At 37.6% G+C, this 14,375-nt stretch overlaps 1 protein-coding gene across 1 annotated transcript in view; it reads right to left on the bottom strand.

Annotated features, from left to right (window-relative positions):
• Nucleotides 1-6,003: 6,003 nt before the first annotated feature.
• The window catches only part of Pon2 (paraoxonase 2), a 30,468-nt gene continuing 22,096 nt past the window's right edge, over nucleotides 6,004-14,375 (bottom strand). Inside the window, exons 4-9 of the mRNA XM_003475005.5 lie at nucleotides 13,485-13,650; nucleotides 12,864-12,990; nucleotides 10,746-10,946; nucleotides 8,590-8,671; nucleotides 7,237-7,365; nucleotides 6,004-6,610 (exon numbers count right to left, since the gene is read on the bottom strand). Coding sequence (XP_003475053.2) covers nucleotides 6,452-6,610; nucleotides 7,237-7,365; nucleotides 8,590-8,671; nucleotides 10,746-10,946; nucleotides 12,864-12,990; nucleotides 13,485-13,650 — 864 coding nt within the window. The 3' untranslated portion in view covers nucleotides 6,004-6,451. The remainder of the gene's footprint in view (nucleotides 6,611-7,236; nucleotides 7,366-8,589; nucleotides 8,672-10,745; nucleotides 10,947-12,863; nucleotides 12,991-13,484; nucleotides 13,651-14,375) is intronic.

Genomic DNA, 14,375 nt, shown 5'->3' with positions numbered 1-14,375 from the left:
CCAAGGAAGCACCCGAGGGCAGAGCCGGGACTGTTTGCTGCTCAGCCCTGAAATCCGATCTCCCTTCCCAGGCTGACTGACAGCGCCCGGAGGGGCAGGGCAGGCTGCCAAGCCAGATCTCACGGGCCCACACCGGGGGGTTTCTGGCTGGCAACTTTGCACGTTCAAACTCGCCCTTCTTCAAGATTTGAGGCACAGATCTCAGGCTCCCGAACCTCTGCCCACCCCCTCCTGTCCCAGGCTGAACGGGTGTCTGCCCTCAAAGAACCTGGAAGAAGGGGAAAAAAAGAGAAAGGAGAAGATGAGCCCAGGGGAGAAAGTGCGGCGGGACTACCTAGCATGGAGCTGAGACTTCACTGAGAGTAATGACTGCATGGTGTGATGGTTCTCACATCTTCTCAGCAATCATTTTCAATTAACGTGTCTGGCCTTGCACTTTGTGTCTATGGAATCATAACACCTGATAAAATCTACACCTAACCTTTGGGATGCCTGAGTCAGCAGAAAGACCTTGCCTGTATGCCACACTGGCCTTGTAGAGACCAGAGTCCATCGGTGTCACAAAGAGGGTTTGTTGTCCTTGAAAGAGCAGATAAATTCAAGCCCAAATTGGCTCCCTAGTCTTTAGAAATTCCCCATTACCCTGAGCCTCTCTTTTCTTATGTGTACAGTTGGGCTTTTCAAAGAGCTAATATGGACCAAATAAAATAGTATGTGTCTAGACAATAAGTAGCACAATATTTACATCTAGTTAGTCCAACACCATTGATTATCAAAATGCCATTCAGGGGGATATGGAATGTATGTATGATGTAACAGTATTATATATTTAAAAAGTTACGTATTACAAACAGGTACAAGGACAATATAGGCACAAATTGAACAGTGACTTCAGGAGCAGAAGCTTGAGGTCATGCTGAGGGGGAGGTTAGTGAGGGGGAGGGAGTCCTTGCTTTTATTTATGGCTTTCTGTGATGTTTGAAAAATTTAAGACATTTATATTGATGCTATTTATAATTGTAAAATGCTTGATCAAAACAAGATTGTTCATATCAATGACTCTTGCCTAAAAAAAAGAAGTGGTGATGGAGGAAGAGATTAACAAGAAGTCAAAAGAGAAATGAGTATATCTCATAAAGTTGCTCTTCTAAAGGAGGGTACAGGTGTCAGACCGTTAGGAAGCATCGTCATGCCCCATAGAGGCCAATGCACGCACGTGGATATGGATAACTATATGTGCTTGCTATGTGTCTTGTGCTGATCAGAGGAAAAAAAAACTAGAAGGCAGAGATGTATTACTTTAATATACTTGAGTTTAAATAAAATTCACAATTCCATTCTGAAGATGCATCTAATAGGCAGTTGCATGATGAATGTCTGATATCTTCGTCAGTTACCTCCCAAAGTGTATCCCACAATGGAGAACACCCAGCCCACTCAGGACCTCAGGTACAGCCTGAAAGGTGCTTGGATTCATCCATGCTGGGTGTTTGTGGCAACTAGAAACACCAGGGCCCTTGTTCATGTTTCAGTATCTGGGTGCCATGTGAATGGGAGGAGTTTCAAAGCGTCACACCACCAGAGAGGTCCTTTCTGGACGCATCTACACTAACTTCTGAGGATCCTCCACTGATGTGCTGGAGTCCCTCAGTGCCTCTGGCTTGGACTACCTCTCCAAAATATATTACAATGTTTTAGTCAATACAAACTTAGTAGACTATATGAGCAGGAGAAAGGGCAGTGAGGCTTGCAGGAAAAGAGCTGGAGGATCTGTAAGCACCTGAATTGAAACAGCAATAAAACCTGTCCCGGATACAGGTAAAGCAGTGGCTCTTGAACTTCAGTCAGGCTAAGAATTACTTGATGGGCTTATTGAAGCACACAGTACCGGGTCCTGCACCCAGAGGTCCTGTTTTTTTAGAAAAGGTTTGCAAATTTGCCCTCTACCTAGTTCACAGGTGATGTTACTGCTGATCCAGGGAACACATTCTGAAAACCACTGAGCACAAAGGGCTGGGAGGATCACGGTGGGAACTGAGTCTGGAGAGGTAGGTAGGGCTTAAGGCCAAGTTCAGAAATTTGAATGGTATTGTAGAGGGCACTGAGAAATCATTAGAAGCAACACAGCCCAGTAGATATTTCAAAAACATTACTCCACATTGATGAGAACACATAGAGACTTGCCTATCCTGGAAGCAGAGCTGCAAGATAACTGGAGGACAGTTGGAAGCTTTCCTGAATAGTCTGGGTGAGGTAAGTAATGGTGACTGGAGATGTACAGATTTTTTCCCCCAATGTCCTTAGAACTGTATGGATCTGAGAAATACTGAAGTGGGTGGTCTAACGATATTGGATTGGTTGGATGTAGGGAGAGGGGTGGAAAGAGAGAGGAAAAATTGAAGAAAAGATGTGTAGACTTACAGAATGTGGTGGAGAAGACTGTATTCATGGATATGGGACCTCAGAGGAGGCATGCCATGGATACACATGTAAAGAATGTCTTCCATTTGATATATAGGCGAAATCTTTAAGTTTTCTTCAGTGTTAAAGTCACATTTACTATGAGCATCGTTTTGATGAGCAAATGAAGTCCATGTAATAAACTCATTTTCCTGTTACTAACAAGACCCATTTCGATGCTGCACAGGATACCAGGCAAAAAGACATTAAGGTTTGCAAAAAATGAACAAACAAACAGTTGATCTGCACTTAGTCTGGAAACCACCCCCTCAAGGCTCCGTTTGAGCATATTTATGGGATAAAGAAGTAGGGTCCCCCTACGCACATCTATCAATCATCATGACTTTTCAGACTACACATTCAGAGAACAATTGCCTTTGCATGATGTGAGCATTCAGTCTCTGACTTTGAGTCAAACAGTCAAAGGAATTGGTGATTTCAGTAAAAGTGGTTTGTGCATCCTTGAAAAGTAACCTAGGCAACCATTAGCATGGTCCTTGTATTAGAGGTGCTATCTACAGCAAAGCTACTGGAAGACTGATATGTTTCTTAGCCACTTGACCTCCAAAACTGATGTTTGTAGCAACTAAAAGCAGGTCAAACTAGAGGATTTATTTAGGTTTCACCTGCTATTTCACTCTGAGTAATGTCTCCTGCATTCAGTATTTTGAATGTTTGAAACATTTTGGTGTAGCTTTCTACTATAATCAGAAGCATCTTTTCCTTGTGGTTTCAGACCCTATTAAGAAACACAGGGCTTGGGTGTAGGTCAGTGGTAGAGTACTTCCTAGCATGTATGAGGTCTTGATTTGGTCCCTGGCACTGCCAAAACAAACAGAAAAAAATTTTACACAGTTGATTTACAGTTCTTACTAAATATCTGTAAGAAAAAAAGTAGGCATCCTTGTAAGAAAGAAAACACAAAAGTACACCAAAAAATTATATAAAAATGTCTTTAAACTCACTAGTAATAAGAGAATAAAAATTAAAACACACTGGAAGAAAATTTTATGATGGGAGTAGGAGGCTAAAAGAGCATTACTAGGATTCTTCTAGTCTCCTTCCCTCACAGTCAGGGATCCTACCGTGAAAAGCCGTGCTAGTAACGAAGCAAATGTGGGTGGTGTGGTGATGGGTTCCGTTACTTCTCCATTCCGTGGCCTATGGAGGCTGAGACTCCTAGGTAGTATTCAAACTGAGTCAATCAAAATCTAGAGAAAAGACTATCCTTAGTTGTCATAAATAATTTAGGCATAAAATGAAAAATATACAGAGTAACTTATATTTAAGTTTCCTAGTTTCCTGTTTTTAAATATGCCTGTTCACACTTCACAGTTACAAAAGAGTGAGGTACTGTAAAACAAAACAAAACCAAACAAAACAAAAAGATGGTTATCTCAAAACACACACATAGAAAGACCTATCTCCACCTAGTGGTGCCACACATTAATTGCAGTTTCAGTTTCCAAGGAACACTTTTTTTAAATTTTAAAAATAAAATCGAGCAAAATAAAACAGAATCAAGCCAATCAAAACAAACCAGTGTAAGTGAAACATGACTTCAAAACAACACAAAATCAACAATGGTTACCTGAATGGCTCTTGTCTTCAAAGTAGCTGCAGATACCTTCAGACATAATAAAATTTTTTAAAAAAGTGGAACAATAGAACCAATAAAAACAAAACAATGAATGCAGTAAAGGACTTCAAAACAAGACAATAATAAATCCAAAATGGCTACCATAATACATCTTGCTATCTTTGAAATCACTGCCCATGCTCTCGGATATAACAAAATCAAACAAAACAGAACAAAACCCAACCCAACAAAACAATGAAAATGATACAGGAATTCAAAACAAGATAAGGAATTAACAACGGTTACCACCTTCACAAGAAGATCCCCCATAGATGCCCCACCATGTACTGTTATTCTCTGAATAGATGACCAAACCACTGGCCCTAGACCTGCAAAGTCACTGAAACACCAAACACAAGCATCAAGTTGCATTTCACCTCAATAGGTATCATCACAGCCTGTGTTTCTCTGGATCAGCTGGTTGCTTACCAGGATGGGGGGAGGGGAGGGGGAGTGGTTCTTGTTTCCCAGCCCTGCACTGCAAGGGGCTGGGGTCTGCTGTCCTCCCCAGCAGCCCTTGCACAGTGCTAATTCATGGGGAGGGCTTGCTTCTTGGTGACTTCTTGTTCTCTTCCCCTGCCCAAAGATAACTTCTTAATGACTAAATTGTTTAACTCAATAAATGATCACCAAAAGAGATAGCCACAAACAAATATACAATATAGTTAAACAAATAGAATCCCCCATGAACCACAGAAACCAAGAGTTTATTTAAAATTTTTTAAAGATAACACATGCTTATTGATATCTTTTGCCTGAAGTTTTTAATAATTAAAGTATAAAGCATTTTTATTTTCTGCTTACTGTATTCTTACTATTTTTATAAACACAACCTCTTAGACAATATCTCCTAAAATCCTAAAACATATACTTCTTAGTTTTGAATTTCTAAGTGAACAATGTTTAATCTTATTTCACTAACATTTTCTCCCACAGATAAAGGAAAGAGTAATAGTCATTATTTTAGCAAAAACCACGCCCAACTCTTTATTAACAGATGATTTAAAAATATGAATTAAAAACAGGCCAAGTAGATCAAGTTTAAGAACAGTTTTGAAATTTACATTTAAAAGCCACTAAATAGCTCATCTTAACAGAATTCAAGCCGAAAGGAGGTGGAGATGGAGAAGGAACTGTGTACATTAGAAAAAAGATTAAACACAAAGTATTGAACAGCTCAATGATGGTAACTTCAAAGTTGTTAGTGGTGTAAGTTCTGGCATCAGAAATAGATGGATATTGAACCCTGAAAAATGTTGACAGTGATACAGTATCAGTACTTGCTCTCTCATGGCTGCAGTTAGGATTAAACAAAGTAGCAAAAGTAACATTTTGAGTGTACTGTCGGGCACAGTGTAATGAAGCCACAAAAATTTTCAGTGGTAATGATAGAAACGAGTACACAGTATGAGTGGTGAAGTAAAGCATTTTGATAAGTTACAATGGAAAGAAATACAAGAAAGTTTCCCTCCAGGGATTAATATGATTTTCAGGGGGTACAGTGAGTGGAGAAAGCTCTTGCTCCTGGGCGGGGCGGAAGCACCTTTCACCCTGACCCCAGTGCTGCTGCTCACACAGAGGGTCCTGGACGCCTGACTTCTAGCTCTCCTGGTTTCTGTTCACAGATGAGACAATGTGCCAGCTCAACTTCTACCTCAAGGTACACAAGGTGGGCTCCCATTTGGGGACAGACCTGGTGGAACAATTGCCCTACTGTTGAATTTAAATTTCAGTACTTAGTCAACTTTGTGTATTTGTTTTACATTTTTTGAATAAAGAGCCCTTTCGTGTCCAGCTTTCAATGACAGAAAGTGACACAGGGGTGCCTATCCGGAGGAAATCCCACAGGAAGTGGCTGCTTCCCATTGCGAGGCTATGTCTTGAGAATGAAACACGTACACAACTTGGATTTCAGTTAGTCTTTAATATAATTTCACACCTTTAATAATAAACAAAGATGGAAATACAAAACTTCCAAATATTATATGTCAGTAGTTCTGAACGCTCACAGTGGTCACAGGTGGGAACTGAGGGGACTGAACATTTCCTGCTCCAGTGGGCCCATGCTCTGTATTTGGAAGGCAAACGTGAGGCTCATTTTGTGCAAAGTGTATTCACTTTACAGGAAGGCAGTTTTCTTTCCTCCCCCTTACCTGGCATTAAGAACAGCAATGTTCACTTTCATGTTAAAAGTGCTGTAAGAACTAAAGAAGACTTTCCTTGCAGAAATAAAACGAACTATATATGCAATGCAGATCTGGGTCTATATCGTTGGTTCAAGTCCCTCAAAATGAGCGATTCATGGAAAATTAATTGTTAGAGGTTGTTACACTTAAACACCAAAACTGCAATTTAGAGTTCACAGTACAAGGCTCTGTGGTATAAAGTGCCGATGAGGAGCTTGCCATAGTAGACTGAGGCCACAGAACTTCCCTGGAGGACAGATCCATTGTTGGCATAAACCGTAGACACGGAAGGCTTCTCGGATAGAATGTTCTGGATGCGCAAAACCTATTCAAGAATACAAAGTATTAATGCAAAACACCATAAGCCCATGACACTCAGCCACCAATAATCCCTGTCCAACACAATGACCCAGTGATTAAGCCTGTTGAAAACAGGCTGTTGAAAACAATGGTTCCCAATCTTTTTAATGCTAAAATTAACATACTTTCTTAAACCTTCAAAGAAAGCACTTTTTAAAACCATCTAGTTTGCCACGCCAACACAGGATTTAGTGTTATTATGGCAATTCAGCATTAATATCAAATACTTACACACTAATGTGCCCACTTGCACACTACTGCACCATGAACAAAGTCCTGTCATGTGGTGATCTGACAATAAACCAAATATTTTGAAAATTGCCAGTATACTGCACAAGGACATGTCTTTATAGAAATATCTTTGACTTGTTTCCACCATAATTTAATACAACAAAAGATTATCTTTCTTAAAGCATCTGAACAATGTAACATTCTGCCAATTACTGGCTTAATGCAATTATATAATCATTATATAAGTTTATTGTATTATTGCTTGAAAACAACTAATAGATCATTCCTGTGACAGTTCATCCCATTGCTAGTTCAAAAGGTCTTGAATAATTAAGGTTGAAAAACTAAAAATACAAGAACCTCGGATGAAGGAGGATTGTTTGGGTCATACACGAAGAGCTTCTGGCCATTAGGATGACAGCTGGCCCAGATGTCCCCCGAGAAAGGGTCGATAGATAAATTATCCACCAGGGTATCCAATGGGAGTACCTTCCAAAGGAAAAGATGTCAATATCTGGATGACATAAGAAATTCAATGTAGCTTTTCCTGCCTCTATGTACATAGGTAAAAGACACGTATTTTCCTGCTTCCACCCACCTCACACCAATGTTGCTTAAAATAATTTTAACAAACTGGTTTGGAGGTACATTTCTTCTTTCTGAAATTAAGAAAGTTAGAGTAATAATGAGCCTACTTCTCCTCTAAAAGATACACAACGATCAATTAGCTCAAGGAATTCTATTGAAGCAAGGTAAGAGATTCTTAATCAGCCTAAAATATGTGTCATCAAGTAAGTAGAAAATAATAATGGTGTGGGACTCAATTTCTATCTTCATTCATTATTGAGAACTGACAATGTATATAAATCTTCATTTGAGAATTGATCTATGTCTTTTTTAAGATTAAAAAGCCACAGAAATGAAAAACCAAAAGCAATACAAACAAACTATAAGAAACCAAATACAATAACAGTATAGGCTTACAAAACAAGATAGTAGGAAATTGATAATTGTTATAATATTGCATATTGTTACCTTTAAGAGGGTTGCTTAGATTAACAGATATAGACATGTAAAATTGATCTAAACATACGGATAGTAACTGTTCTAGAGCTCCAGTGGTGCAACTGGTTAGTGCGCGGCACTTATACAATAGTAACTGTTCTGTTCCAATAAGTAATACAATTAGTAGTACAGTCATTTTAGCTATCATAAATATGTATATGTATATATGTGTATATACATATACATTTATGTCTTTTTCCTTTTTTCTTCCTTCTTTCCTCCTTTCCCTTATTCCAATTACTTTTCCTCTCTGAACAGCTTCTTACCGCTACACAGTATTTACTGTAGATTTTGGAACATACATAATTTTTCAGTTTCTTACGCTAGGGAGACAAAACGGTATTTACACATGTGAGTTTGATTTATTTCACTTTTAGATGTGAAAATTCTTGTTGGAATTCCTCTAATGCCATCAATAGTTGATGGAATGAGCCCTAATTCCCATGTAAATATGCAAATATCCCTGAACATGAGGCTGCATATAATTACAGCTGGTCCTTGTGACCACTGGGAAGAGGAATTTCACTTCTACGGTGGTATACTGAAAAATGAAATAGCTACACTGGTATCTGTCTTCTAAGTACAGTATTATTATAATATGGAACTGCAAAGCATAATACATTAATATGTATACTTAAAAATATTTACCTTTGATTGAGTTAAATTCATATCTGGTTGTTTTTCAAAAACATGGATTTCATGAGCCAATGTGTCAGCCACATAGATGTACCTTTACCAAAAGGACACACTGGTTAGCACTACCTGCCAAGAGAAAGCTTCAGAATAGAGTATAAGAGAGTAAGTCTTAATAACCTGCCAAGAAGCTAATCAATGATGGGCCCTTAAGGAATGTTTGATAAAGGTCAATTCTTATTTAAAAGATAAATTTTCAGAATCAATTCAGTGGTACTACAACAAAGTAGGATTATTAAATTATTTTTCAAAAGGTCTGTAATAAAAAAATGACAACAGTTTGAATATAAAGTTCATGATACTTGCCATTGAAATGACAATCAAATAAATACTAAACTTACATTACACAGTATAACTTGATATTTCTAACTATTACTTATATATAGGAATATGGGGCATGGAATACATTTTATTAAAATAGTTACTAATATTAATATTTAATCAAATGTTAGTACATAGAAAAATTCAAGAGTAAGAGATACGCATCTACTGAAAACAATCTGTCTACATGGAATGTGAGGTGATTTAATGAATTATCTGAAGGCAAGTTTATTCACTCAACTGATTATTACCTGATGACTGTCCCATTGGGTAAGCATGTGTAAAGCCATGAACTTAGTGTGGTGGCAAAAATAAACATGAAGTAGGCATTGCCTCTGCCAGCAGAAGCTCACCATGTGATGAGAGGACCTCATTGGTTAGTAAACATGAGCCCCCGAGGTCAGCATGGTTGATACCACAATAAATAGTCCAGATCTAAAGACTCAATAACAATGCAGTGGCATAATGACAAACAGTCAGCACAGTTCAACAAATCACTGAGCATTTGCTCTGCACAGGGTGCTGTACTTGGCCCGTGGAGTCAAAATGAGGCCAGAGCTCCCCACACTGGTGACTCTTTAAAGGCTAATGATCCAAAGAAAGACAAAACTAGCAAGACTGCAAAAGACAGAAGTAGGCTAAAAAGGACCTGGAATGAAGGATCAGGGAGTCGAGTCAGGAGAATGAGAATCTAAGCCAGGCGAATGTCAAGGGATGGGGAAGCAGGTAAAGCCAACAGGACTTGCTCACTAGTTGGATCAAAGTGGAGGAGGGTTACAGCAGAACTCTCTTTTCACTGTTCCTATGTTTAGCTCTGGGGTCTGAAATATGAGAGTTGGGAGCAAAATCATATTTGGCTGGAGAGGTTGGATCAGGTCAGTTAGTGATGACTTAGAGTAAATGACTGATTCTACTATTATTTTCTGTAATCAACAAGAAAAAAAAAAGAGAAATTGCATCACAGTAAAGAAGACATTTAGTTGTTAAGGAATGCCACATTTATTTTCTGTTATATATGTAGTTATTGAAATTGTTCACTATGCTAAGGCAGTAGAAGAAAAAGTAAAAAAAAAAATTAATGTTCTTTCTTGTAGGTTGTGTTGGGCAAATAAAAATGGTAAGAAAAGTTTTAGGAGACAATTGGCAATATCTATTAAAATTAACATTTAGAAGGCACCATTTGAGCAAGTAGTTTTACTTCTTTGGATTTGATCTACAGAAATAATTGCACAAAGTGTGCTAATTGGCCAGCTTGGATTTGAACCCAGGTCAGTGTGAGTCCAAAATCTGCAAGCTGAATCACTCTGCTCTAATGTTATTTTACGGAATTTATCCTTCAAAATATCTGAATGTGTTCTGATGGTAAATTAGAAGTACAAAATGGTATTCATAAAGGAAAAGAAAAAAAATACCAACCTGTATATTCACCAACACAAAATTGGTTAAGTTAGTGTAGGATCATCCTTAGAATAACATACAGCCATAAAACAATGTTGTTTTAAAAGGAATTATCTATTTGATACTACTATGAACATGTCAATACGATCCTATTTTATTAACATTTACATTTGTAAAATTAAATTGGACAATGACATATACCTAAATTTATATACCTAAGTTTAAATACATTTATAATAGGTAAAGATACATGGTTATTATATGTAAGTATATTATATATAAATGAGATTATATAAGATGTTAGCAGAATTATTTTCAAATAGAAAAAAAGCAAGGAATTAGGCCAGTGGAATGGCTTTGGAGAAATGAAGATGTTCTATAAAGGGTCATACTTTTTATCAGGTGAAATATTGATCCCATTTGCAAAATCAAATCCTTCTGCTACCACTTTCACTTCATTTGGACTGTAGTAAACAACACTGGCCCAGTGTAAGTTCAAGTATGTCTCCAAATACTTTAAGAAAGGATCAAAGAAGTAGTGGTCATTGGTGGCATAGAAATGCATCGGTCCAACAGCTATGATATCATTTGTACTGAAAGAGAAAAATAACAAGTGAGAGAAAGTAAATATAAATGTGGATTTCCACATTAAAAGCCAGGTATTCATAAAGTTTTAAATTTTTCCTAAGAGGAAAAGAGGAGTTAATATATCAGATGGCTAAGTTCATGTGCAATATACCGTAATATTATTTCTAAGAGGACAAATGTGTAGTAGCAGGTAATTTTGAGAACAGATCATTTACAATTATGGTAGGATCATTATTAAAGAAAAGAGAATTTTGTGCCAGCAGGGTCGGTTTTGTGATGCAAGCAATGCTGGGCTTGGCAGTCACAGCGCTGGGTAGAGTCTGATTGGCTGTGGGCTGGTTAGCTGGTCGTCCATAACACTCACCTCACCTCCATTTACTCCAGATGCAAGATTTTCCTGAGGTCCCTCACTCAGGTATTAGTCAAAATAAGGCTGACTGTTCAATTTCTACCTGCTTCACACAGCCAACATGCTGAGAATGAACAGGTACTGAATAAACACTTATACAGATGAATGATGAAATTGCCACAGTGCAACACTTCAGATAAGAGATTGATATGCTAAAAACAATTGCATTTTAAAGACAGGCAAGGGTGTTATTAAATTTAAATTTCCCTATGCAAAAATTTCTGAAAGAGTTGCCTTCTTGCCTGTTAAGTGAAAATTAGAGTTATAGGGAAGGTTAGGTCCCTTTTTTCAGAAAGAGCTCCACATTTCAGAGGCTATTTATTATGGTATTTATGATTCTATTTATGATGAAGTGCATTTTGGAGCAGGATGATTGGAAGTTACAAGCTTACACCTTAGATAGGAAAGTAGAAGTTAAAAATACCCATCAAATTTAAACAAAAGCAGACAGCCAATGCAAGCTGATCCTGCAGGACACACACAACTCTCTTTCAGTCATATTATCCACCTGTGTTGTGGTCTTGTAGTAGTAGTGACCATGACCAACCTGCATCTTGTAGTAGTAGTGACCATGACCAATCGGACTGCATCCGATTCTGCAGGGCCAATTAGTTTACAGTCACCGCTAACCTGTGAGAGCACTTTGTATAACACAAAGTATTAACCAGGCCACTTTTCCTTGGCAGGACAGGTGTGCAGGTGTTGGGTCATTCAAGAGAAGGCTGCTAGCAGGAGAAAATGGTAGACTTTGATGTCTACTCTCCATGTGCCTGAAGAGTACTCCCTGCTAGTTCTGGAGTTTATCACTCTTCAATGGAGTCTAAATAGAGCACCAATGCAATCGACTTTCAAATGCCTGCTTCCCCTGATCCACAAGGATCTGTGTGTGTGTGTGTGTGTGTGTGTGTGTGTGTACATGTGTGTGTACACACAGGATGAGCATTCCTTATCCAAAATGCTTAGGAACAGATGTGTTTCTGACTTGTAATGTTTCTGGATCTTGAAATACCTGTATATATATAATTTGTATCTTAAGGATGAGACCTAAATCTAAACACAAAATTCATTAAAGTTTCATATGTACCTTAGGCACATAGCTGGAAGGCAGTTTTATACAACATACATACTTACATGCATACATACATACAATATACATACATCTCAGGACCTCGTGCCAATGCAATATTTTTGAAAAATCTGTGCATCAAACATTTTCCACTTGTGGCATCATTGTGGTCCTGAATGAAGTTTAGATTGTGGAGAATTTTGGATTGTGAATTTTTAGGTTAGAAATAAATGGTCAACTTGTATAAATATACACACATACCTATATGAACTCTCAAATTAATATATGTCATATGTTAGATTTTATATTATATATGAGTGAATATATATATATATATATATATATATATATATATATTCACTCTTTAAAAGGTGAGGGGGCCACATTTCCTGATGGGGAGTGTTTGAAACACTAGAGACAAACTGAATGAACAAAAGGCGGAAGCACCTGGGAAGAAGCTCATGTCTGATTGTTTTCAGGTGCAACAGAGAATTCTCTTCTTCTTCAAATTTAAAAACTTCTACTGTGCTCTTGAATTCAGGGTGGTTTACAACAAAGAGATAAACTGTGTCATCTAAAGAGTTGAAAGAACAGAGTTAATTTACAAGACATAACCACAGGACCTCTGGGCAGACACTAACATTTAAATACCATGGCCAAGGAAAAGTTGGATGTACAAGCTGTTAGTCAACCTAACAGGTCATTTTCCCAGTCCTGCCCATCACTTTCTGACTGGTGTTATTTCTGACCATTGGTTCTTGACCTTTAAGAAAGAGTGTTTCCTACTGTATGTAAAGAATTCATGCATAATCTGTTTACAGGTTAATTCAGAAATACAGCTTTTTTAAATACAATGATTACAGGTTTGTGAAAAGGTTATAAAATCCAAACATTTTTTTTCAAAACGGAGCATAGCACACTACTAGCTGAAGAGACAAGTGAACACACTGTATGAAGAATAAAGGAATAATTCATGAGTTTCTCTTCTATCAGTGTGACCCAAATCTATTTCCAATCACTTGTTAGTCATTCTTTGTTTCTCAGCATTGGTATCTTATCAGGTCTTACCATCGTCTATGAATGTGCTGATGCCATGTGGGTTAAATGAAGCCAAATCAAACCCTCGGCTGATTCTTAATTCCAGTGCCCTTGCTTTCTCTTCGTTTAGATCCATCATTAGTATTCCTCCAGGCTTATTTGGTGCAAAGCTGTGGAGCCCTGGAATTTTAAGACCCTTCCCAAAACAGTGAAAAAATTAAATATAAAATTGTAAGCACTTCTCTGAACTAAATTGCAAACTCTTCCTGGAGGACAAATAGAGACTTTGGTCTTGATTTGGTGAAGGCACAAAGCCAGAACACAAAGGCAACAGAAGACAATAGAGAAAATAATAATTAGGACCTAGAAAGATGAACAGTAACTGGGATACAATTAAAAAAACAAGAACCAAATTTATGCATAAATTGGACATCATAGGAAATCCTTAAATTCTTAAAAATCTTTAATTCCGAAAGTCATACACTTGCGAGGTTAGTAGCTCTGGAAGTAGAACAAACTGGAATTATACTATTGCTTCATGGTTGCATTTCAGTTGTTAATCATTTCCATTCTTTATTGTCTCCTAAATAACAGCATGGTTTATATGCACTGGAAGTATTGCCAGTTATAATTATTCAGGGCTCTCTTCATGCTTTTTTCTATGTCTTTTATCTTTTTAAAAATATATTTTATCTTTAACTGTGATAAGACATAAATAATATGCAGTTCATCATCACTGTCATTTTGCAGCATACAGCTCAGTAGTGTCACGTGCTTTCACCTTGTTGTTTGAACCTTTTTTATATTCCATTCTTTGATCCAAACCTTCACCAATGTTTTGAGGTGACCCTCAAATCCAAACTTAGGATGGTTTGGACATGTGAACACACTAGTAGAAGAACAAATCACTTCTATGACATC

The sequence above is a fragment of the Cavia porcellus genome, unplaced genomic scaffold (assembly GCF_034190915.1).
Source record: "Cavia porcellus strain 051 isolate PalLab524CR breed Dunkin Hartley unplaced genomic scaffold, mCavPor4.1 scaffold_2, whole genome shotgun sequence".
Classification (NCBI taxonomy): domain Eukaryota; kingdom Metazoa; phylum Chordata; class Mammalia; order Rodentia; family Caviidae; genus Cavia; species Cavia porcellus.
The sequence above is the reverse complement of the archived record's forward strand: the minus strand, read 5'-3'. Positions and strand labels throughout refer to the sequence as shown.